This window comes from Haemorhous mexicanus, chromosome 17, assembly GCF_027477595.1.
Source record: "Haemorhous mexicanus isolate bHaeMex1 chromosome 17, bHaeMex1.pri, whole genome shotgun sequence".
Lineage (NCBI taxonomy): Eukaryota > Metazoa > Chordata > Aves > Passeriformes > Fringillidae > Haemorhous > Haemorhous mexicanus.
In genome coordinates, this window is record NC_082357.1 from 9,479,105 (window position 1) to 9,500,625 (window position 21,521).

The 21,521-nt window shown below is 45.5% G+C and overlaps 1 protein-coding gene across 3 annotated transcripts in view; it reads left to right on the top strand.

Moving 5' to 3' along the window:
* The window catches only part of POLR3E (RNA polymerase III subunit E), a 28,381-nt gene that overhangs the window by 3,628 nt on the left and 3,232 nt on the right, over window positions 1–21,521 (top strand). For 2 of the 3 annotated variants that reach the window (XM_059861958.1, XM_059861959.1), the window contains exons 2-19: window positions 458–539; window positions 1,628–1,678; window positions 2,370–2,447; window positions 3,948–4,063; window positions 4,361–4,443; window positions 5,170–5,277; window positions 5,710–5,759; window positions 6,046–6,165; window positions 6,716–6,801; window positions 7,801–7,845; window positions 7,926–8,017; window positions 8,718–8,838; window positions 10,448–10,529; window positions 12,799–12,858; window positions 13,799–13,956; window positions 14,231–14,295; window positions 15,791–16,287; window positions 20,711–20,788. In XM_059861958.1, the coding sequence (XP_059717941.1) occupies window positions 504–539; window positions 1,628–1,678; window positions 2,370–2,447; window positions 3,948–4,063; window positions 4,361–4,443; window positions 5,170–5,277; window positions 5,710–5,759; window positions 6,046–6,165; window positions 6,716–6,801; window positions 7,801–7,845; window positions 7,926–8,017; window positions 8,718–8,838; window positions 10,448–10,529; window positions 12,799–12,858; window positions 13,799–13,956; window positions 14,231–14,295; window positions 15,791–16,287; window positions 20,711–20,788 (1,926 nt within the window). In that variant the 5' untranslated portion in view covers window positions 458–503. Of the gene's footprint in view, window positions 1–457; window positions 540–1,627; window positions 1,679–2,369; window positions 2,448–3,947; window positions 4,064–4,360; window positions 4,444–5,169; window positions 5,278–5,709; window positions 5,760–6,045; window positions 6,166–6,715; window positions 6,802–7,800; window positions 7,846–7,925; window positions 8,018–8,717; window positions 8,839–10,447; window positions 10,530–12,798; window positions 12,859–13,798; window positions 13,957–14,230; window positions 14,296–15,790; window positions 16,288–20,696; window positions 20,789–21,521 lie in introns of all 3 variants that reach the window. The other variant, XM_059861960.1, reaches the window with a different exon arrangement.

Consider the following 21,521-nt stretch of genomic DNA (forward strand, 5'->3'; position numbering starts at 1 on the left):
GCTGCAGCTTGTCAGGGAGATGAAATCAAAGTCAGGGTATTCCCAGACTGGAATATCTGAGACAGGGACCCTGCAGGGCCAGTTGTGGCTGGAAAACAGCTGCTAACTGTATGTTACTGTTACACAGTGTAAAAAAGATACACTTTATGCAATGCAAAGGGCTGCCTTTCCCTCCTTTGGGCCCTAGCTCAGGGCTTTCTTACTAACTGCAGCTTTCACAGAAGTTACAGCAGTTTACCTATTTTTGAGACATTTGCTTGTCTCTAGAATTTTGTGGCCTTTGGTCAGGATTGTTGAGTATCAGGGACCTGTTCATGCAAACACATCCATTCCTTCAAAATACAAACTAAACAGATTATCAGTGGAAGGAACCAAGTTAACTTGAACAATACTCTGGGCTGCATGTGGTATGTGACACAGATGAAATTATTCATATGACATTCCTGTTTTCTTTCAGGTTGTGCCAAGGAATAAGCCAAGAAAAAGCTTTGTTTTATCCTAGCATGGCAAATGAAGAAGATGATCCAATTATACAAGAGGTAAAAGTGCATTGTACCAACAGTGATTGTACATGAGAATTTTTTATTATTTTTATCACTACAATTCCCAGTATTCCTACATTGCTGAAACACTGTGTCATCAACATCAGTGATTGTCTTATAACCAATGACTGTACAAGATTTATGTTGTGTGGACCAAGTATAGGGTTCATGGTATCTGTTTTGTCAGAATAGTCTTGTCCATGTTGGCAGATGCAGCTCAGTTTTTTCACCCTTTGTAATCTGTCCATGGCAGAAGAGAAGGTGGTGGGGAATTTGCTTCTACCATTGTGTGCTTCCAGTGAACTCCATTGCATGTCTCTGGGAAAAAACTGGAATGACTTTGATGATCTGTTAAACATGAATCTACAGTGTTCATGCCTTCTGCTGAAGTAAGGAGTTGAGTTCTGGGTCTGGACTTCTTTAAAGGACTGTTGTGTCTCAAGAAGTAGCCACAGTGTCTTGTCACTTGATATATGAGTTTACACACCAGAAGCACAAGGAAGGACAAATCCATAGAAGGTGAAAAGTTGTGAGAAAAGGAGTGGCAGTTGTCAGGAGTGTATCTGAAATGGCACCTTCCATATGTCTTATTCATGAAACATCTGTGCATTTTCAGTTCTGATGGCCAAGTGCAAGTGTTGAACCAGCTTGAGGATGTGGGTGTCTCTTGTCTAATTTAGAAAGATTTTATAAAATACCAGTAAGGAACTTACCTTTCAGTCGTGCTGCTAAACTGAGAACTTCCTCCACTTTCTATAATTGTGATAACAGATTTGCTTCAGATCCTTGGAGGAAAAAAATTCCTCTTTCACATTTGTTTGCCAAGTTTCCTTAGAGAGGAAAAACAGCTAGAGCCACTGTCTGCTGCCTCTTTGTAGTGAGATTTTTAGGTTTGGTTTTTAAAAAGGCCAAATGTAGAATTTCATGTCAAAGTCAGCAGAGAGGAAACTTTTGACAGGAGAATCACAAATCTATTTTATATTAGAGTTCTGAATGAAAAGCTAATGTTGTCAGTATTTGAGTTCTAAGGGTTATTCTTTTATTACAGTTGGCATCTGATGAAAGTTACTTGTTTTGCTTTTTAGATTGACGTGTTCCTGGCCAGAAGTCTACTGGAGAAGCTCTATCTGTTTCAGGTATTTCTGTTAACTTTTATGCAGTGATAGTTTGTCTAAAATAAATGCAAAGAACATGAGTTAATGCTTCAGTCTTGCAAGGACTTGGATATAGAGAACCTGTTTGGGTCTCAGTTTGGAGGCAGGAGCGAGGCTGGTTGGTGGTGGGGTCTGTGGGTGTGCAGGAGACCTGGCAGCTTTAGCAGGATGCTGCTGTGGCTGGGAGATCTCTCTGGGATAGCACACTGTCCTCTCAGCATTCCCAGGTCAGAAGAGAGACCCATGTGGCTAAACCTGGGTCTGCTCTCCTGGTCAGCAACATGTGGCCTGTACTTTCTAAACTAACCTTTACTTGTATACCCACAGATATTTTACTTCTAATAACTCTACAGAGAATTAATGCTGAGGGAACAGGTTTTCTTTTTCTTCTGGACTAATGTGTTACAGGTTATTGTGGTGTGTGAGGGGCAGGAAAGGGACTGTGAAGGGACAAAAGCAGAGGGCTGGGAGGAAAACAACAGACTTTCTAGGTCATGTTCCCAAATCCCCTGATGACTCACAAATCACTCAGTTAATGTTTTTTCTGGGTGTCTTGTGTCTGAGATCTGGCAAGTGGATCTGCATGTGAGGGGACAGGGGAAATTGAGTTGATTTCTGTGAAATTCTTTGATCTTCAAGAGAAGAGGGGTGTATGAAATGATCTGTTTTCCAGTATCCCATTCGCCCAGCTTCCATGACCTACGATGATGTTACACATTTGTCAGCGAAGATAAAACCAAAGCAGCAAAAGGTTGGTCATCATTTGAGTCCAGTCTGTAAAAGTGTTTTTATGATGTGCAGAATGTACTTAAGAAAAGCACATTGTGCTGTTGAGCTGTTCTAACCATGCAGCTGCTTGCATTACCGGATCTCTGTGCTTGAAGGTATGAAGAGTCTTTTACTGTGTTTGTAAGGCAGAGTTTAGAATAAAAGTTCGTAAATCATGGTGGGAAAGCCACTGTTTAAACAGAAAACAGAATCACTCAGGGAAATGTAGTTACTAATGGTAATTCAGTCTGTGGATGCTTGTGTGAAAAGAGCTTGAATGAAAAGGTCTGTACAGTATTCAGAGAAGGGTTGAAGAAGGATTGAACCTTGGAGCCATCCTCTGTTTCAGTGTCAGTGCAAGTCTTGATTTCTCTCTTGCCTGGCAGTGAATCATCAGGAGTCCTTTTGAAATCACTGGGGCAGTACAGGTAAAGTATAGCCAATGCCACAATCATTGCACTTGCAAATGTATCCTAGAAATCTGGCTATTATTTTACAATATCTTTTTTTAAAACTGCAGCATAGATGTCTGTGTTACTGCTTGGTTCTGGGAAATGGTTAAGGGAAGTGCTTTGGTGAACTTTGGAGTTAGAATGCATGTTGTGTTCATGAAGTCTTTTACTAAATTCAGCAAACATTTGCACTCTAAGCCCTGTACAAACCTTTGTAAATATGCTCTCTCATCCAGGGACTTGAAACTAGTTCAGTTTATGAATAACATAAATGGAAAGAAAAAATAAGATGGTAGCTGTGATACACAAATTTATAAGGGCTTTGACACACCCTGAAGGAGAATCTGCTCTGTATTGTCATAGTATATAAATGGAATTATTATACAGGAGGATGCTTATTTTTGGACATTGGTCTGAAATTTAAAGTTGAAGTGGGGGGGAATAGTTCTTCTTATAACTAAAAATTTGGAGCTTGTTACAGTGCTCTGACAAGTGAAAGTCAGGAGTAACTGAAGTCAGTGCTGAGTGCTGCAGTCTCGAATTAGCAGAATGGAGGCCTTTGCCTCTGAAGAGGACAGAGTTACTTTGTATTCTTGGTACCAAACTAGAAGGAGATCCATCTTATGAGGGATTCTGAATGGTTCCTCTGTGATGGGGAGGCTTGAAGGAGGTTGCTTGTGCACCTGATTTGTACTGATAAGTAAATTAGACTGATAGTGTTGTGGAAGGAATCCAGCAAAGTGAATGTGTATTTCAGGGCTGCCTAAAGAACTCTGCTTTTTCTGATTCCATTTGTGTGCATGGGAGTTGATGTATCTCCAGCTTGTTGTTCAAATGACCTCACTGTACCAACCCCATTTACCTGCTGTTCAGCTCTGTGTGAGATTTGCCTATGGATTTAAATGAGGCTACTTACGTACTTAAATTTGCTGTAAACCTCTGAAAATGTTAGAAAGTGTGGGGTTGGGTTGTCATTGATATGTCTGGGGTTGTGCCATGGTAATTAGCTGTCTTTCCCTGGGATTCTTTAGGTTGAACTGGAAATGGCCATCGATACTTTGAATCCGAACTATTGTCGCAGCAAGGGAGAGCAGATCGCTCTCAACGTGGATGGCACCTGTACAGATGAAACAAGCACCTATTCCTCGTAGGTGTCCTCTTTGCCTTCCTTTCCTTTTTGGGGTGAGCACAGAAATCTGTGTGTCCACCAGTGGCTGTACAGTTACAGGGGCTGCTTTGGACACTCTCCTGTAGCAAGGATTCTTGAGAGTAACCTACATTTTTTGGGGTGCATCATGAATTCAGATGTGCAGGCAGAAATGATGGATATTTGTCTGCTGTGGTTGTTGAGAGTCCATTTTGTGAATTGGTGCTTTTAGACTTTTGGTACCTGCATGCCACATTGCCTGTGGAATGCCATCTCACTGCCCTCCTCTGTCTGCAGGAAGCTGATGGACAAGCAAACTTTCTGCTCTTCCCAGGCTGCCAGTAATGTTTCCCGCTATGCAGCTGCTGTTTATAAAAAAGGTAAGTTTGTTTTGCTTAACCCTCCCATCAGGGAAGCATAATCATTTCAGTGTTAAGATAAGACCTATTTGATCTTTTTTTTTGGGTCTCAGTTTTAATTAACTGATGGATCTTTAAAGAAAGGAAAATTATCCCTTATCAATGTCCCAAGAGTCCTTGAGTAGGTCTAGCAAAATTGTAAATATCATGTAAGAACACCCTGGGTTTGTAGATGCCTTCAGAATCTTAAAAGTTCATGGTGGCCTGAAATAATACACACTTGCAGCATGAAATTATCATTATTATTTATATTGCTTTCTTAATCTAATTTTGTCTGTCTCATTTTCCTGTTCTGCACTTTTTGTCCCTCTCTTGACTGCCCAGGCCATCAGAGTTTTGATCTGGTGGTCATTTGAGATGAGAGAATTTAGATTGTTTTCAGTGATGACTGTTTTACTAGGGGTCTTCTGGACTATGGGTCAGGCCTGTGCCAGAATGTCACTCTCTGCAAGATCTGGTTTCAACATAAAAGGCAAAATAACAGAAACAGGTCTTGGTCTTTCATATTCCCTTGAAATCCTGAGCTCTGGATGAATTTTTCACTTCAATCCTTTTTTATGTTTTGCTGTATTAAATATTTATGCTCAATTGAAGCTGTGGCTTTACAGAGACAAGGAGATAATGAAAAGTTGTGTCCTTGTGCAGTGGAAAAAATCAATTTTAACCAACATTAATTCTCTTTTTCAGGTGAACTTCACTTGACTCCACTACATGGAATTCTTCAGCTGAGACCAAGCTTCACCTACTTGGACAAGGCTGATGCAAAACACCGAGAAAGAGAAGCTGCTAATGAAGGTAAATTCTCCACAAGTGTGTTTTCTTAGGGGAGGTGGGATACAAGTTCTCTCTATAATGTGGCTGGTAAGAATCATTCTGTTCTGAAGGTGTTTATTCTAACAACACAGTCATTAGTAGGCCATTTCTTACACTGTTTCACTGATTTTGGTTTTTTTTTACATAAATGCTTTTATGAGCACAGTACGGGGGATTGGCAGAGGGATGGGAGGTGCTGGGTAGTGACAAAGGGTGGTGGTGGGGACTGTGTCCCCACTGCCACTGGGAAGGCCATGGCAACAGGATATTCTATCACAGGAGCAATGTGGTGCTGTCATACATGGCACAGTTTGGCATATGGAGTTCTCAGTGTGCTTTCTTCCTGCAGGGGTCCCCAGAGCAGCTTTGGCTCTTTCACTGCAGCGGTGTTTTTACTTTTGTGTTTTCTGGCAGGTGGTGATTCATCCCAGGATGAAGCTGAAGATGATGTTAAGCAAATTACTGTATGTCCACATTTTCCTTTTTATGCTGGTTCAGGCAACCCTTCACAAGAAAGCTTGACAGTTCAGAATGAAATGAAAGGACAGCAAACCTCAGCTGGTCCTGCTGACCTGGGCTTGGGTGGGGGCAGCCAGGTGGACTCACCCTTGTTGCACAAACATAAAGATGGCACTGAGAGCAAGCTAGGGCCCCTAGCTTGATACTGATACACCAAATCAGATGCTGTATTGCAGATGGGTTTTTTCCAAGGGTTTTAGGGCTGTTTTGAATGATTCCCAAATCTTCTAGGTCCGATTCTCCCGCCCTGAGACCGAACAAGCTCGGCAGCGACGTGTTCAGTCCTATGAGTTCCTGCAGAAGAGACAGGCAGAAGAGCACTGGGTTCACCTGCATTATTATGGCTTGAAGGTAGGTGTGTGCTGGCTCCTGAGGAGGCTGACTGGGCCTGAAGGCTCAGCCAAATCCAGAACCGTTTTTAATCTGGGCCCGTGGGAATAAGGCAATAATTGAAAGAATGAAGAGGAGCTCTGTAGGCTGCAACAGACCCTGAAGTGCTCTGTATCTCCTGCTGAATGATGCTTTGGAGTCTCCACATTTCAAAACTGAGGGCTAGACAAATATAAGGGGGGGTCTGAGTGTAAGAATCACTTGGGTCTTGGATTATAAACTGGAATTTGTGAAAGACTTGGGAAACCCGTTTAGTCAGGTGTGAGAAATCCTGTTTGGCTGACTTGTGCATATCTGTCAGGAGGTTTCAAAGGCATAGCGAGGGAAATGTTCCCACATCACATGAGCATCATACAAGGAAGTGAAAGCAGAACATCAGCTAGCGAGGTGGAACACTTGAGTGGTGGAATGATGACAGGGTGGTCATAGTTTGGAATGAGAAATCCAGTTCTCTGGCATTTTGTATATTTTCAGTATTTGATAGTGACTCTTGTTTTTTCCCTGTTTCCAGGATAGCCGTTCTGAGCACGAGCGCCAGTATTTATTTAGTCAAGGTCATGGCCTTGCTGAAAACACAGAATTAATTAAATCTCCCAGGTAATGGTTTGGTGGTTTCCTACAGAAATGGCATTAATTGGTTGGGATTGTTTTCAGAGTAATAAGCAGGTATATTCTTTAAAAATCTGCTCTTTGAAAATCCTATTCATGATAAAAGTTGAATTGTTTTAAAAAACACAGAAACAAACTAGCTTTCTTCTTACTGAGATTGCTTTCTTTGTTTCCCTGTACCCTTGACATTAAAACCTCTTGTTTTTACTCAGGGTTGTAGCTTCTTGTACGTTATCACAGCCCTACATTATTTAGACTGTGAATACTGCAAAGGAAAATTAAACCAAAAACTTCTTCTGGATAATATAAATTAATACTCTGAAGCCAATAACTTCCACTGTTAGCAAATCTTATAAAACTTCCCTTTGTGATTTGTGGGGACAACAGAAACTACTTGAAAGGTGTTTGTGTCTGTTTCTTGGTGACTGCAGCTCTACAGGAGCCTTCCATAATGCAGTCAGTGCTTCCCTGTCACCTGGGACAGCCATGGCCCAAGTAACAGTGAAGAGGCAGAGTCTGGCTCTGGTAATGGTGTTGGCACGTTTTTCTTGTAAATCAGTGCTAGCTGTTCTGAAGAGTCTTTTGGATCTGATTCTTTCTCACAGACACTGGTAATTGCATGGGTGGGACAGAAATTTTGCTTTTTGCTGACCTGATTCTCTCTCTCTTTGGGGTTTCACATGACCCTGCTGATGGCTGTCAGATCACCTGTGTCTAATATATATGCTTGTGCAGATCCTCTGGACACCTCTGCTGTACAAAAGAGCTGGGATTCTGACTCACATTTACTTCATACTCTCACTTTGGGCAGATGAATGTCAGTAGCTTTTATAGTTCTGAGGAGGTGGGAGTGGAAGGGAGAGCTCTTTTCAGGCTGATGTTTGTTTTGTAGATTCACACAAGCAGGTTTACTCTAAGTGAGAAGTTACTGTACCTAAACGTGGCAAGTCTCAAGCATTTTGAAGAATGTGTTTCCTTTTCTTCTAGTGAATATTTAATGATGCTGATGCCTCCAAGCGTAGAGGAAGAGAAGTAAGTGTTTGTACATAATGTTCAAAGTCCACATTGGCTGGATTCTCCTTTTCATGGGCTGCAAATCTGTTTATCTGCAGTGAGAAACCAATGGCTCCAAGCAACGTGCTTTCTATGGCCCAGCTGAGGACTTTACCCCTTGCTGATCAGATCAAGATCCTGATGAAGAACGGTTTGTAGCTCTTGTAATACATTTGCACTTCCCTTTATGACTTCTAGTTGCCTCAGATAAGGTGCTTTCCCCAGTATTACCAGTTCTGTGACCCCATCAGACAGACTGTCTGGCTCTTTGATTCTCTGAAGAATCTAAATCCCAAGCCTTTCCCTGAAAAGAGCAGAGGCAGCTGATCTGACTGTTGGTACACTTGCCATCAATTTACTCTTAGAAACTTTTCATTTGATGATAGCTTTCTGGATACACATTCAGCAAGTATCTCCTGGAATGTGGGGGTCTGACCACGTACAGCCTGCACTTTGGCATTTTTTTGGAAGTTTTTAATGATACACACTGCATGAGTGTCACCTAGGAATTTGATTTTGTCTCTTCAGGATTGCTCTCTGATGAGAGCAAATCCTGAGGATTTTCCCTCAGGAGTGGCCTGCCTTGTCAGGTATGTCTGCTTACAGATATTGCCAAAGATATAGGTTGGGGTTTTTTTTAATTCTTGTTTTATTAATATGTTAATCTGTGACCAGTTCCGCCAGCTGCTGTAACACTAGCAGCTACTTTCAGAACAGATGATGCCTACAGCGCAGGGGAGTTAAACTGAGGCTTTATTTCTTTCCCCAAGATAAATCTTTGCCCGTGCACATGCCGAATCCCCGTTCCTGGGTGTGTGAGCGCTGCTTGTGACTCTGTGTTTGCCTTGCAGTGAAGGTGATGCCGTTCGCCAACCTGCTGGGTCTGCTGGGCTCGGGCACCGACCCCACGGCCGTGCTGCGCTGCGTGCAGCAGGTGGCGCTGCTGGTCCAGGGAAACTGGGTGGTGAAAAGGTACGGCCCGGCCCGCCTTTGTCCCCGGCACCGCCCCGGCATCCCTCCGGCACCGCCCCGGCATCCCTCCGGCACCGCCCCGGCATCCCTCCGGCATCCCTCCGGGCCCGCCCCGGCATCCCTCCGGGCCCCCGGGCTTTGTGTCCCCGCCCTCGTGGCCCAAAACGCCCGCGCTCCCAAGTCGCGGGTGAAACCTTTGCTTTCGTGTTGTCTGCGTCTCAGTGCAGTCAGCTATTCCGTATCCAAAGGGTTGCTGTGAAAGGATAATGCCTTAGTACCGGTCCCAGGTGGGACTGTGGCTGAGCAGTGATGTAATCTGTGTTTGCATCTGAGTTGTGACAGGTTTTTGATGTCTGCACTCATGTTCTTTTGTGAGAGAGCTGTTCTGAGTTCTTCCAGAGATTTGCATCAAATAGAGACACAGAAGATTAAACCATTGTCAGCTGTAGTATCTCTTAGCAAAATTCCATCCTGTAAGGATCTCTGTGCAGTCCTGTTGCTGTTCATCCGTGGATGCTGCTCTTGTCAGCTGAAAACTACCCTCAATAAATCAAGCATGGAGGTACTGAGTGTACCACATGAATAGGAGTCTGTATCATCTTCCTGTTTATTAGGATAGAGCATCCTATTGGGAATTGAAATCTAAAATGCAGTATGATCTTTTTTTTTACCTGGGTGGAGCCCTGCATGCAGAGATTTACAGTCTCTGGAATAGCTGTGTTAAGATGAATGGCATCAGCTGCCAGTCCAAGTATGCCAGCAGGATGTTTCAGCTCTTGTGGTGCACGCCTGTAGTAGCAATGTGACCAGCTTTTACAGCAACCCTGCTGTCCCTCCAGCTGTTACAGGAGGAAGCTGGGAGCAGCTTAAAAGACAGTATATTAGCATTGAGATTGTTCTTAGGTTATAGCTGATTCTTTGCTGCTAGTCCGAGGAGGATGTGAGGATCTCTTGTGGATGGGGTGTTTGAGCAGCACACATCAGAGCCTTGGACAGAGTGGGGACCCATTTCTTTGGCCTGGGTAGGATTAAGATCATAGAAACACAGAAATAGTTGCTGTGGGGCTTTGGAGAGCCTGGTAACACATGTCATCAGCTGGCCCTGCAAGCAGACAAGGACACAGACACAGAGTAATGTTGGTCTCGGGGCTGTTGATTCAAGTATGGCATTTTGTAATACTGTTCAGTTAAACCCTTGATTGCTGGGAAGGAAATAAAAAACTGTCTAGCTCGTACATCAGCATTTTGGCTAAATGCTGCCTTCAAGGCTGCATACCAGGTTAGCCTAAGCACTTCTTAGGCTCATTCTGGTCTTGTTTACATGGATCCAAGGGAGGGTAGGCTTTGCAAGAACAAAGCAGAGCTTGTAGCTGTGTTGCACACACCTGCTTGCCACAAGGCTGTGCTTTGCTGGCCTAAGCCTTTCTGCACTAGTGTAATTGCAGTGGAGTAATTACACCAATGTTAATGCCTTTAATGAAAACCACTCTTTGCATAGAGGTATAATTTAACTGCAGAACAGGGAGGGCATGTTTGTTATGTTAGTCTTCACTAATGCCATTTTTCTGGAGTACCTAGTAACTAATTTCTCTTCCTTTTTAATTAACAGTGATGTTCTCTACCCGAAAGATACTTCTAGTCCCCACAGTGGAGTTCCTGCAGAAGTGCTCTGTAGAGGGAGAGATTTTGTTGTAAGTATAAAAGTGTTTGTTGCTTTTAATGAAAACACAGGTGAAGCTTGCCTGGGAGGCCACAGCATTGCAAAACTCTTCTGCTCTACTGCAGCGAGGTGTTTCCTCCAAGGAAGTTGTTTGTGCTTTAATCCTGAAGGTGTTGTTACAAGTGCTGTGGGAATGTTGGTGTAGGCTCACTTTGTGTCTGCCTGGCAGGTTCAGATCATCTGTCATTAGCAGCACTCATCCCTTCCTAGCACATGCTGCAGAGCACTATCACATTGCCCCCACAGTGTGGGGCTTGCAGAGCAGCCAGGACTGGATAATGAAGTGCTTGTTTCTCCAGCTCTATTTCCAAGGGCTCAGGACTGAGGGCTCAGGAGGGCAGTGTGGGTAAGCCTTGTGCTCCCTGAGCATGCACTGTTGATCTTTAAAAAGGACTTTATTCCCTAGGGCTGCTAATCAGTGAAAGGACTTTGTTCCCAGGCACCTTTTGTGAGCAGTAGCTGCACTTGGAAGTTGAAATGAATATGGGTCTTGTAAACACACACATAACCACAGCAAAAAGGAACAACCTCTGCATTGTGTTTATTTTCACTAACCATGGAAGGAATTAAGGTCCTAAGTGGTTCCTAAGTTCATAATCAGTTTATGGCTTCTGCCCCACCAGAGTGCACAGCTCTCATTTGTTCCAGTTAGACCTGAGTGTTTTTGCAGAGTTTGTTCCTGAGGTTAGCTCTGAACAGGAGAATGCTCTGCAAGAGACTTTAAGGGTATTACAGTACTACTGTAAGATCAAACTGATGGTGATTGAAACTGACTTTTCCTTGTCTCTTGATGTCTGCCCAGGACGCTGCCATATGGAGGCCTGGATTCAGGTGTGACCCAGTGACATAAGTGTTTAGGACACAGCAGATTAGGTGACACGTCTTGTGTAAAGTTCAGGGACCAGAATTATTGTGCTCAGTTAAGTAAGGGATACTGTTTTAATATTTAGGGTGAAAAGATACATTATTTTCATTTGGATTATGATAAATATACCTTTCATGAGGAATGGATCTGTGTTGATCTTAAAGGCAAATAATTTGCTGATGAATACTACAAGAAGGAAAAAGTTTAAATGTTAGAAAATAGAAAGGATCAATATTTCTGGCTTTCAGACAAAGAAATGTGTGGTTTTAAGACTCAGAAATTGTATTTAATGCTGTATGGCATCTGTGGAGAAAATGTGTTCTAGCTTAAAAAGTGAACTTTATTTCCCTAGATATATTTGTGCAAAATAATTAATAAGTTTAAAAAACATTTATGGACTTCTTGTGGTTTAAAACAGAAATGCCCTGTGCCCTAAAGTGAGAGTATTGGGTTTGTGTGTTTGTGGGCAGAGAGAAGCTGAATGGGAGAGAAGGAGGCATGGATAATACTGTAGGCCAGGAAGAAATTGTCAGTAATGAGATTTTTGATTCTTAACAACATTATTAATACACACAGACCAAGAGAGCCTGTAGCTTATTGAAATTGAGACAGGAAGAAATGAAAGGTCATGTTCAGTGTTCTGCCCAAGTCCTGTCAGCTGCCCTCAGCAGCTGCCTCAGGATTTGGAGCTCATGAGCTGCTGTGCAGAGCACCTGGCTGTGCCCTACCTGTGTGAGTGACAGGACATCTTGGCATGACTGTGACTGTGATGGGGGTGGAAGAAGAGAGCAGGCACTTGGTAGGGGCTCTGTGCTGCTGAAGGGCAGCAGCCATCAGCCTGCCCAGGCCCCTATGTAAGAGTGCATGGAGAGTGTCTCTAGGCTGATGATGAGGTATGAGAGAAGTGACTTCTGGGGTCTCAGCGTCACTGCAGTGGTTTTGTTGGTTTTTTGGGGGTTTTTTGTTTGTTTTTGTTTTGTGGGGTCTTTTGTTTGGTTTTTGTGGGGGTGTTTGTTTGTTTGTTTTTGGTTGGTTGGTTGCTTTTTTGTTTGTTTTTTGTTTGTTGGTTTTTTGTTTTGAAACCAAATGGAGTTTGAGTTCAAGAGATTCCTCGTAGCTTTTGTAGTCATAGATTTGACAAGGCACACCATGGACTCTCAAAGCTTTTGGGCCTGTGTTCATGGCCCTTTGAGGACAGAAGGAGCAAGAAGATGTTTTTCCTCTATCTGGCTGAGAATCACTTACTTCTACATTCTTGAAAGGAATGGGGGTTCTGTTTTTGTGGTAACATGGTTGGACAGGGTCATTGCTACAAATTCAGTAAAGCTACTGCTACCTGCAGTTGTTAGCTTTTCCTCTTTTGTTCCCTTCCTAGATGTGGAAGTTCACACAGGACCGCTGGGTGGTGAGAAAGGAGGTAGCAGCAGTTACAAAAGTGAGTGGATTCCTTTTCTTCCCAAATCCAGAGGTGGTGATAAGTTGGCCAAATGTTGCTGGGCATTGTGTGGGTGTAGATAGTGGATGCTGCTGTGAGCCTTTCCTCTCACAGTGCCTGCTTTGCTCTCTATCTGGAACAGGTATAGATAATATTCTTTCTAGAGAAAAACATTCTGAGCAGCTCCCACGAGTTTCCACAACTCCAGACTGGCCTTGTAGCTGAGCCACTGGAATGCATCCTCTCCTCTCCTGTGTTTCAGTGGAAAGCTGGGCACAGTTTGAATTGAGCTGACTGGAGGTGCTTACCCAGCCCACAGAAGCTGCTCTGCTTTGGGTTTCTTAAGAGCAACTCTTCTGTTGGCATTTGCCAGTTACAATATTGAGTAAAAACTCAGGCACCTGAACATTCTGTTAGAAGTGGCAAATGAATGAGAAATATTAAGTCAAAAGGACAAACCCCAAATTCTTTAAATGCACTAAAATGATGAAACAGGAGTCAGTTTATGCACAGACCATCCATCTATTTTTGGAATGTAAGAACCAGTGCTGCATAAAAGCTGGGCATGTGTAGGTGCAGCATGTCTGGCCTGCAGCTCTAAAATAAGATTAACATTGTAGAATATGTTTCTCTTCCCCATAGAGCCTTTTCATCTCAGTTTGGAAACTCCCTTTTCTTTGCAAAACATGCCATGAGCTATTTGACTCTGGGGTGATTAATCACCACGGCTCTCTGAAGTCCTGGGCTTTTAACAGTGTGTGAAAGTGTTGTGCTGCAGAGCAGGATGAGTATCTCTGACTTAGCTGGGGGTGTGCCCGTGGAGCTGCTCCATGCACACCAAATCAGCCCAGCTCTCCTGTCCCGTGCACAGTGCTCACTGCTGCATCTGTCCTGGGTAAACTGACTTCCATGCTATTTATGCTTTTTCTTTTTCTTTTAGCTTTGCCCAGAAGATGTGAAAGACTTCCTAGAGCACATGTCTGTGGCAAGAATAAACAAAGGCTGGGAGTTCATGCTCCCTTACGATGAAGATTTTGTTAAGAAGCATCCAGATATAGTTCAGAGGCAGCAGATGCTGTGGATGGGCATTCAGGCCAAGTAAATATTTCACTGTGTTTTGGGGAATAAGCTAAAAGCAAAGAACTGTTTAGTACAAGGGTTCTGTAGACACTGATCTGTATTGCCTCCAAGTTTCTCCCTCACAGTGCCCAGGCAGTGGTGTGGTGGCAGGTGTTGTTGCCTCACTCAAGTCATTCCTGGTTCTTGGCTCCCTGGAGAGATGGAATGTTCTAGCTAATGGCTAAAGCTGGCATGGCTGCATGCAGACATAACAACTGAAGCTGTCCTGGAATATTGTGTCTTTGTCTTTCAGATTAGAAAAGGTCTATAATCTCTTAAAGGAACACTTGACACCAAAGAAACAAGAGGCACAATCAGGTAAACAAAATTGTCCTTGGATCATGCTGAAGCACTTGCATGTTTTCATCTGCCCATCCATATTCCTGAGTGATGTTTTGGAGTTCCTCTCTGATTTTGAATGTGGTGGAGACTGGTTTTGTTTAATGTATTTTCTTTCTTACTATTTTCCTCTGGAATATTTAAGACAGATCTTGGTCTGTACTAATGTCACTGAAGTTGGGGTGACCACTAGCTACTGTGGCATCCTTGTAGCAGAGCCAGGAGGAGTCTGTGGCCCTGGGGACTCACTGTTTGATGCTGTAAAATCAGCTGGTTCTCTTACCCACTTGCTCATTTAAGGCAGCTTGTGGGGTGTAACCAGCTCCTGAAGGGAGGACAGACAGACCCAGTGCACAAATAATTCTCACCTCTCAATTTAATGTTAATGCAACTTAATGTGAGTGAGGTGATTTTTTTACTTCCCTGATTTGCAGGAGGCTCTCTGCTGTGGTTGAGGGCTGAGCAGTTACTGGAGAAGGTGATGGCAGGAGGCTGTAAGGAGGTGTGAAGCTGTCTGCTTTTGACATCCTTCTCCACTATGGATGGCAGTGAGAGTATTAGAGTAGCTGCTCCAAAATCTTAAAAGATTGTGAAAACTTGAGATTCCAGAGTTTTAACTGGACATTTGGCTCGGTGCCAGACACTGAAGCAATTGAGGAGTGTAAGCAGAACTGACAAAGGAGCATATGAATCCATCTCAATAGCCTGTGTCTGATCTGCTCAGAAGGATTAGGTGGTGGGTTATTTGGAGAGGATTAGTGAGCCTAACAGCAGAGAAGGTAACAGCATGTGTGCTGGGCATGCCATTGCCTCAAAGTACACTCCTTGCTTTGGCAAGGACTGGGTTCCTCTGCTGCCAACACACCCCTTCCTTTCACCTTTGGATGGCTGGGTGTGGAGAGGGGAAGAAGGGCAGGATTCCATGGGAGAGAACTCCTCCTGTCCCTTTCAGCCCATTTCTGGGTGCTAGCACTAAGCAGAGGGTCTGAGCCTCTCCTGCCCTGTGGCCTCATGCTGCAGGGCTGTGCAGGTTCACTGTTAACCCTGCCACCCTCCTCCCTGTACCTGGTGACATCCTGGTGCTGCCTCTGGCAGGGGCTGCACCAGGCCCCACCAGCCACTAGAGAATCTAAAAGACAAAAAGAAGAGGTGTTGGACAAAGAAGTATTTGGGTCACAAGCAGAGATGTGTAAGCAGTTTGTATCCTGATTTCCTGAAATGTGGAAAAGGCCCTGGTGATGGAACAAACACTTTGCTTTGGATTCCTTGACTGGAATACCATTCCCCAAACATTTGGCTTTAGAAAAACAAATACGCACTGCCCTCAAAAATCCAGCAAAACTCCCCCAAACTAATGTAAAATCTAATCAACAGACTGGGTTTATGCCTTAGATTTCAGAAGCTGATGATGTTTCCTGGTTTCATTTCACTATGAGCCCTGCTGAGATTTATGGTACCTTTTGTTTCTTACCAGCTCATCCGTTGCTGGTTTCTGGGGAGCAAAGGGTCAACATGGCTAAAGCAAAAGTCAAGCAGAACTATGGGCAGCTGGAGAAGGAGTTCCAGAGGCAGAAGGCAGAGATGAAATCCCACGACAGCTCGGCCAAGCCGGATGCTCCCAATATCCGCATTAAGGAGGAGCCTGTGAGCGTGGAGGAGCCCATGGACACCTCAGCCCACGAGGGCCTGAACAACGGCCTGGTCAATGGCCTGCACCCAGCCCAGGGCCCCGTGGAGCCTGTGAATGGCCACCTGCCCGGGGGCTGCATCGACAGGGTCGCCCAGGAACTGAAGGCCTTTGTGTCCTCCACGTTTAAGAAACAATTTGTGCTCACCCTGAGTGAGCTTAAACGGTTATTTAACCTTCACTTAGCCAGTCTGCCTCCAGGACATACCTTGTTCAGTGGCATTTCAGACAAAATGTTACAGGACATGGTGTTGGACACTGGCTGCAAACAGATTTTGGTGCCTGTAAGTATGGTTTTCCCTTGGTGTGCTTTGGGGGAGGGATTGGGGGCAGCAGTTAAACATCTGAGATGTGAAATATTTGTGTCCTGTGCTGATGAGCCAGAAGGACAGATGTGCTCTGAGTACCTGTCCAATACTGGATGTGTTGGAGCTGCTGGAATTCTGTCTGGGGTTCTGCTTCTGGCAGGCTCTGCACTCTGCCCTGTTGTCTTTGGGACTCCATTTCCACATGCAGGGTGTTGGGCCACAGTGATTTGCTGTCCCAGCTTGCTCCTGTTAACATGATCTTAGGCAGTCCCAGATTCCCACAGCTCTCCTGGAATTGCACAAGCTCCTTCCCTCGGGGACAGGGACCCAGCTGGGAGGGGAAAGGTGACATTGACTGCCTGGGAGCAGCAGGGCACACCCAGCAGAGCCTCTGGGAAGTGACAAAGCCCATCTGCAGCAGGTTTCCTTGGCCTGTGTTTGCTCCTAGGCTGTGCAGAGGTGTCTGTTTCTTTGTCTGTATGGAAACAATGTGGGTGATTGCGTGAGACAGAGCAGGGCTGGGAGACTGCATTGCTTAGGAGAGCAAAGGCAATCTGGCATCATGGGAAAGAGCCTAAAAGGAAATTAATTTTACAAGACATCTGGCACTGCTGATTGGGTTACAACCAGAAGGAGCTTGGGAGCAGCTGCCTTTGGGGAGAGAGGAGAAGGAACATGTGAACTGCTCAAAAGAGCAGGAAGCAGGAGAACTGGGAGAGCCTGGAGCATGGGAGCTGCTGGGGGGGCAGCAGGAACGTGTTCAGTCGTGTGCAAAGTACATGTTGTGGCACCTGGGAACCGAGGAACAGCCTGGAAATGTCACTAGGGAGAGCACCAGTCGTGGTGCTTGCTGCTTCCTCTCCTGGCAGTTTCCAAGTGCTGGGGTGGTGCTTGCCTGGAACTGTGTCGGCACTGGCCAGGCTCTCCCCTGCACCTGGGCTAATGTGTGCCTCTGCCATGCTGACAGTAAACAGCTGAGGTCATTCCTGCTCTGTTCCTTGGGACTGGGGCTTGGAAATTTGAGGATTTTAGAAATCCACACAAGAAGTGAAAGTGAGATCTTTTCTCTTTTCAAAAAGCAAAATAAAATGCTGAAGAGAGGTGGCCAGAAGCTTCCTTCTGTGTGGGAAACCCTGTCACAGGAGACCTGCAGAGGTGCAAAGTGGTCCCTGGAATGTCTCTTAAGGAGACTGTTGCAAGTTTTAGTTCTGCTGACTCAGAATTTGCTGCAGTACTTGAGCTCTGGTATATAAGCCTGTACTGCTGGCAGCAGTGTAAATCACTGCCCCTGAGCCTGCCCTGATGCTCTGTGCAGATGGCAAAGGTGCTGGGGCTGGCTTTACTCTTTGCATGGGCTCAGACACTTTGGTGTTTCTTGATTGTTCCCCTGGACAATTTTGTCAGAACCCAGCAAGGGCGCCTGAGCTCAGGGAAAGCCTGGAGGGTTCAGCATGGGATTTCACAGTTACTCATTAGTTTTCTGTAATTGGAAGTGCTTTGGTGATAAAAATCAATGATCTGAGGTAATTAAAATGATGTTCTTTGGCGGGTGAAGACACTCTTGGCTTGACTGCTTACCTGTTATAGAAAACGTGTGGCTGAAAATGGCAATTGAAACCTTCCCAGGGGAATGCAGGATCTGTTCCAGAGCTGACCAGCAGCACCCAGGGTGTGAGATAAACAGCATTTGTGGGGAGCCAGGAGAGGCCACTGCAGCTGCAGCTGAGGCTGTGGGGATGCCTGCAGGGTGCTGTGCTTGCTGTCCCTCATCAAGTGTAAGGGAAAAGCACAGGTCAGGAAAGAGCAAATCCTGAACAGGTGCTGTCATGGGAAAGGGTGAGGAGAGGGGACAGAGAGAGAGGAGAGAAGAGGAGAGGAGCCCTGGGCAGGCAGGACTCAGTGCCTGTGCCCTGAGTTGAGCCACTCTCCACCCCATGGGAAGGGCTCTCTGGCTCCTGAGGACCTCCACCCATTTCCTGCAGGCTGGGGGTGGCTGGCTGCTGCCATGGCTCCCTTCCCATGGCCCCCAGAGTGGCAAGGTTCTGCCCAAAACTTGAGGATATTTTTGAGGCCTCAGGAAATGATGTAACTGTTGTGTGTCCTGCCTGGCTGGGCTGAAGGAGGGGAGTGCAGCCCTGCACTCACAGAGAGCCCTGCAGGCTGTGCCAGTGCCAGGCTCCCTGAGAGCTGAGATCAGCAGTTTACCTTTAGGATTTCTCCAGCTGATAAGTTTTTTTCTGGCACTCTCAGCCCCTTCCATCTGGTGTAGCTATAACTGAGGCTGCCTGGCAGTGGCTCAGTGCTTGAGTGAGAACTTCCCAGAGCCCAGGGCTCCTCCCTGAGAGGTTCCATTTGAACGTGGCAGCTCTGGGACCTGGGGCAGCATGGAGTTCATCTCCCAAGAGCCTGCACTTGCTCCAGGAGCTTAGAGCAGGAAGGGGCACAGGGCAAATATTTTAAAAAGGATTTTAAGGTAGCAGAGAGCTGTTATCAAGGTGAGGCTGGGGAGATCCAGGTGACATAAACCAGCAAAGGGACAGCAGATGGCAAGGCAGTGAACTGTTTGTGCTGTGTGTCTCTCTGAAGAATCCCTGATGGCATTTCCCACTCCCAGGCCAGGCTGTGTGACAGGAGCAAGCAAGCAGGGAGCTGTTGGCTTGCAGCAGTTTGCAGAGGGAGGCTGGCTGGGAGGAGGAGATTCCATGCGTTTTTCTTCCCAAGTATTGTGTTTGTTTGGAAGCAGTTTCCTCACAGAATGGCTGGATAAACACAGCTGTGTTTCAGCCCTGTGGCTGAGGCAGGAGGAGTTTGCACTCTGGGGCTGTGCTGGCTCACTTGTTGAGCCCAGCAGGTTGTGCCTGGGTGCTCCCAGTGCCCTGCTGCACTTTGCCATTCCTGCTGTGTTGTGTGGAGGGAAGCTGGAGTATTTGATTCTATCTCTGCTGAAAACCTACAAGAGAGATTATTCCTCAAAAGCAAGTGTCCTTATGGGAGGAGAATTATGTCAGGTGCTGTGAGCCTAGTTAGCCTGAATCCTGGCTCTAAACCAAGTGTAAAACCTTGTTATATCCCAGCCATTTGGACTAACCTGCAAGGCAAAGCTGCTAATCCCACTAGGCAGCTCCCAGTGGACTAAACCCTTCCCCTTTGCAATAAGATCAGAGGCAGAGCATGAAAGAAATGCTGATCTTTTCACTCTGTGATGCACGAGTCTTTTGGCTGGTGAGGGAGGCTGGGAAGAAAGGTTTGGTTTGTACCAGCAGCCAGGACTGAGGGATGCTGGAACAATCGGGCCTGGCTTGTTAGCTTTTCACAGATGATTGATTTAGGTCATCTGGGTGGTTAGCAAGGAATAAATCGTCAGTGACAGACAGGAGGAGACATGTCAGGAGTGAAGGCATATTCCAGCAGTGCTCATTAGTCACTGCTTCAAGGGGAAATGTTAAGGCAAATGGGTGGTATTTTATTTTTTTAGGGGGAGAGGCAGTTGTACTCCTTCCTTTCTGCAGGGGTGTGAGGCTTCTGCCTCAGAAAAAATGAAAGTGTTTCTCTAGCTTGGCACATGGGGGAAAAACAAAACACACAAAACCACTGTCACTTCTGGAGCTGAAATGAGCAAATAGCTGGTTCACTGTCCCTCAGTGTTCAGTCTTCTGAGTCCTGTAGTCTGCCCCAAAACAGAGATGGCAATACAGCAGAAGCATCTGCTTGTCAGTAGTGCTCATTTGGGATTAGTGAAGCAGATAACTGCAGGATGGAGTGAATCTATAAAACCTGCCACTGTAAAGGTAAAAACTGCCAGAAGGACCTGCAATGCCCTTGGTGCTCTCAGCTGGTCTGGAAGCAAACACTGCTGACAGGAAAAATCTACAGATTTCTTGCTATGGGATATCATCAAGGTCCAAGCCCTGGGATTGTTCTGGTACATAGTGGTCAGGTCTCCACCAGTGGGAAACTGTCCCCATGCACAGTTCATGGGATTCCAGAATCTCCAGCAGTTCCCTTGAAAGCCCAGCTGTGGTTGGTGTGTGACAGATGTGGCACCAGTGCCCTGTGCAGGGTGTCCCACCCTGAGCAGAGCCATCAGTCACACCTGGGCACGTTGAGATACCTCAGGGTGCCATGGTGCTCATCCCATTCCCTGGGTCACAGGTGTGACACAGACCATGTTTCTGCTCTGGCAGTGGGGCTGTGAGAGGCTGAGCAGGCACAGGGCTGCCAGAGCCAGGGCACCCCTTCCCGTGTGGGGTGGGACAGGAACTGGGTTTTTTCAGCAGTTATTATTCCATGGCAGCCAGGGTTTTGATTCAGTAATGGGTGTCCAGGGATACAGTATCATGGAATCATTAAGCAGAACTCATTAAATAGCTGGTTATTTTTAACAGCCTCTTGTTCTCAGTTTCCTCCACAGACTGCTGCCTCACCAGATGAACTAAAGGTCTATGCACTTTGGGAAGCTGGTGACACTTATGATCAGGTAAAGATAAAATAAGTGACATTCCCCACTATATTTTTATTGAGTGCTTGGCATTGTTTGCATCCATGTTTCTGGAACTGGTACAGCAGATAGTTTTCCTTTTTCTCTATTGGTGTTTTCAACACCAACTGTTTTCTAGCTGAAAGGAAGCTCATAACATGTTGGTAATCATGTCAGTAACCATCTCAGTGGCTATTTCTGAACCTGTGAGAAGAATGGATTCTCCAGTGCAGGTCTCAGGTTTTTTTCCTTTTGATGGTAATGCAGCATTAACCAGAGGTCACCAGGTGTATCTGTTTATACTTAAGAGCAGGAAATGATTACAGCATATGTGAGCATCTGCTGAGTCCTCACTGCTGTCAGAGTAAACGAGGTAAAGGGCAGGTGCCTATTGACCTGTGGATGGGCAGTGCAATTCCCAGCTCCAGGAACTGAGTACATTTCTGTAGGAAAGAGGCAAGATCTAGCCAACCTCTTGCCTGGAGTGATGTGAACTCCTGTGCAAGTATTTGAGGGGAATACATTGCAATGCCTTCTTCAGTGTGTTTTTGTACCTTTGGGTGCCCCAGGTCACAGAACAGGAGCAGGTGTGGCCACAGGGTCTGGAGGGACCCCTGTAGAGCCCTTGGAGGATAAGGCACTGCTGGAGAGCAGGAGTATATGGGATGGTTTCAGGATTATGAAGCAAGAATCCTCTGATGTAGTTCAGGGAATGTTTTGTACAGACTAAGGC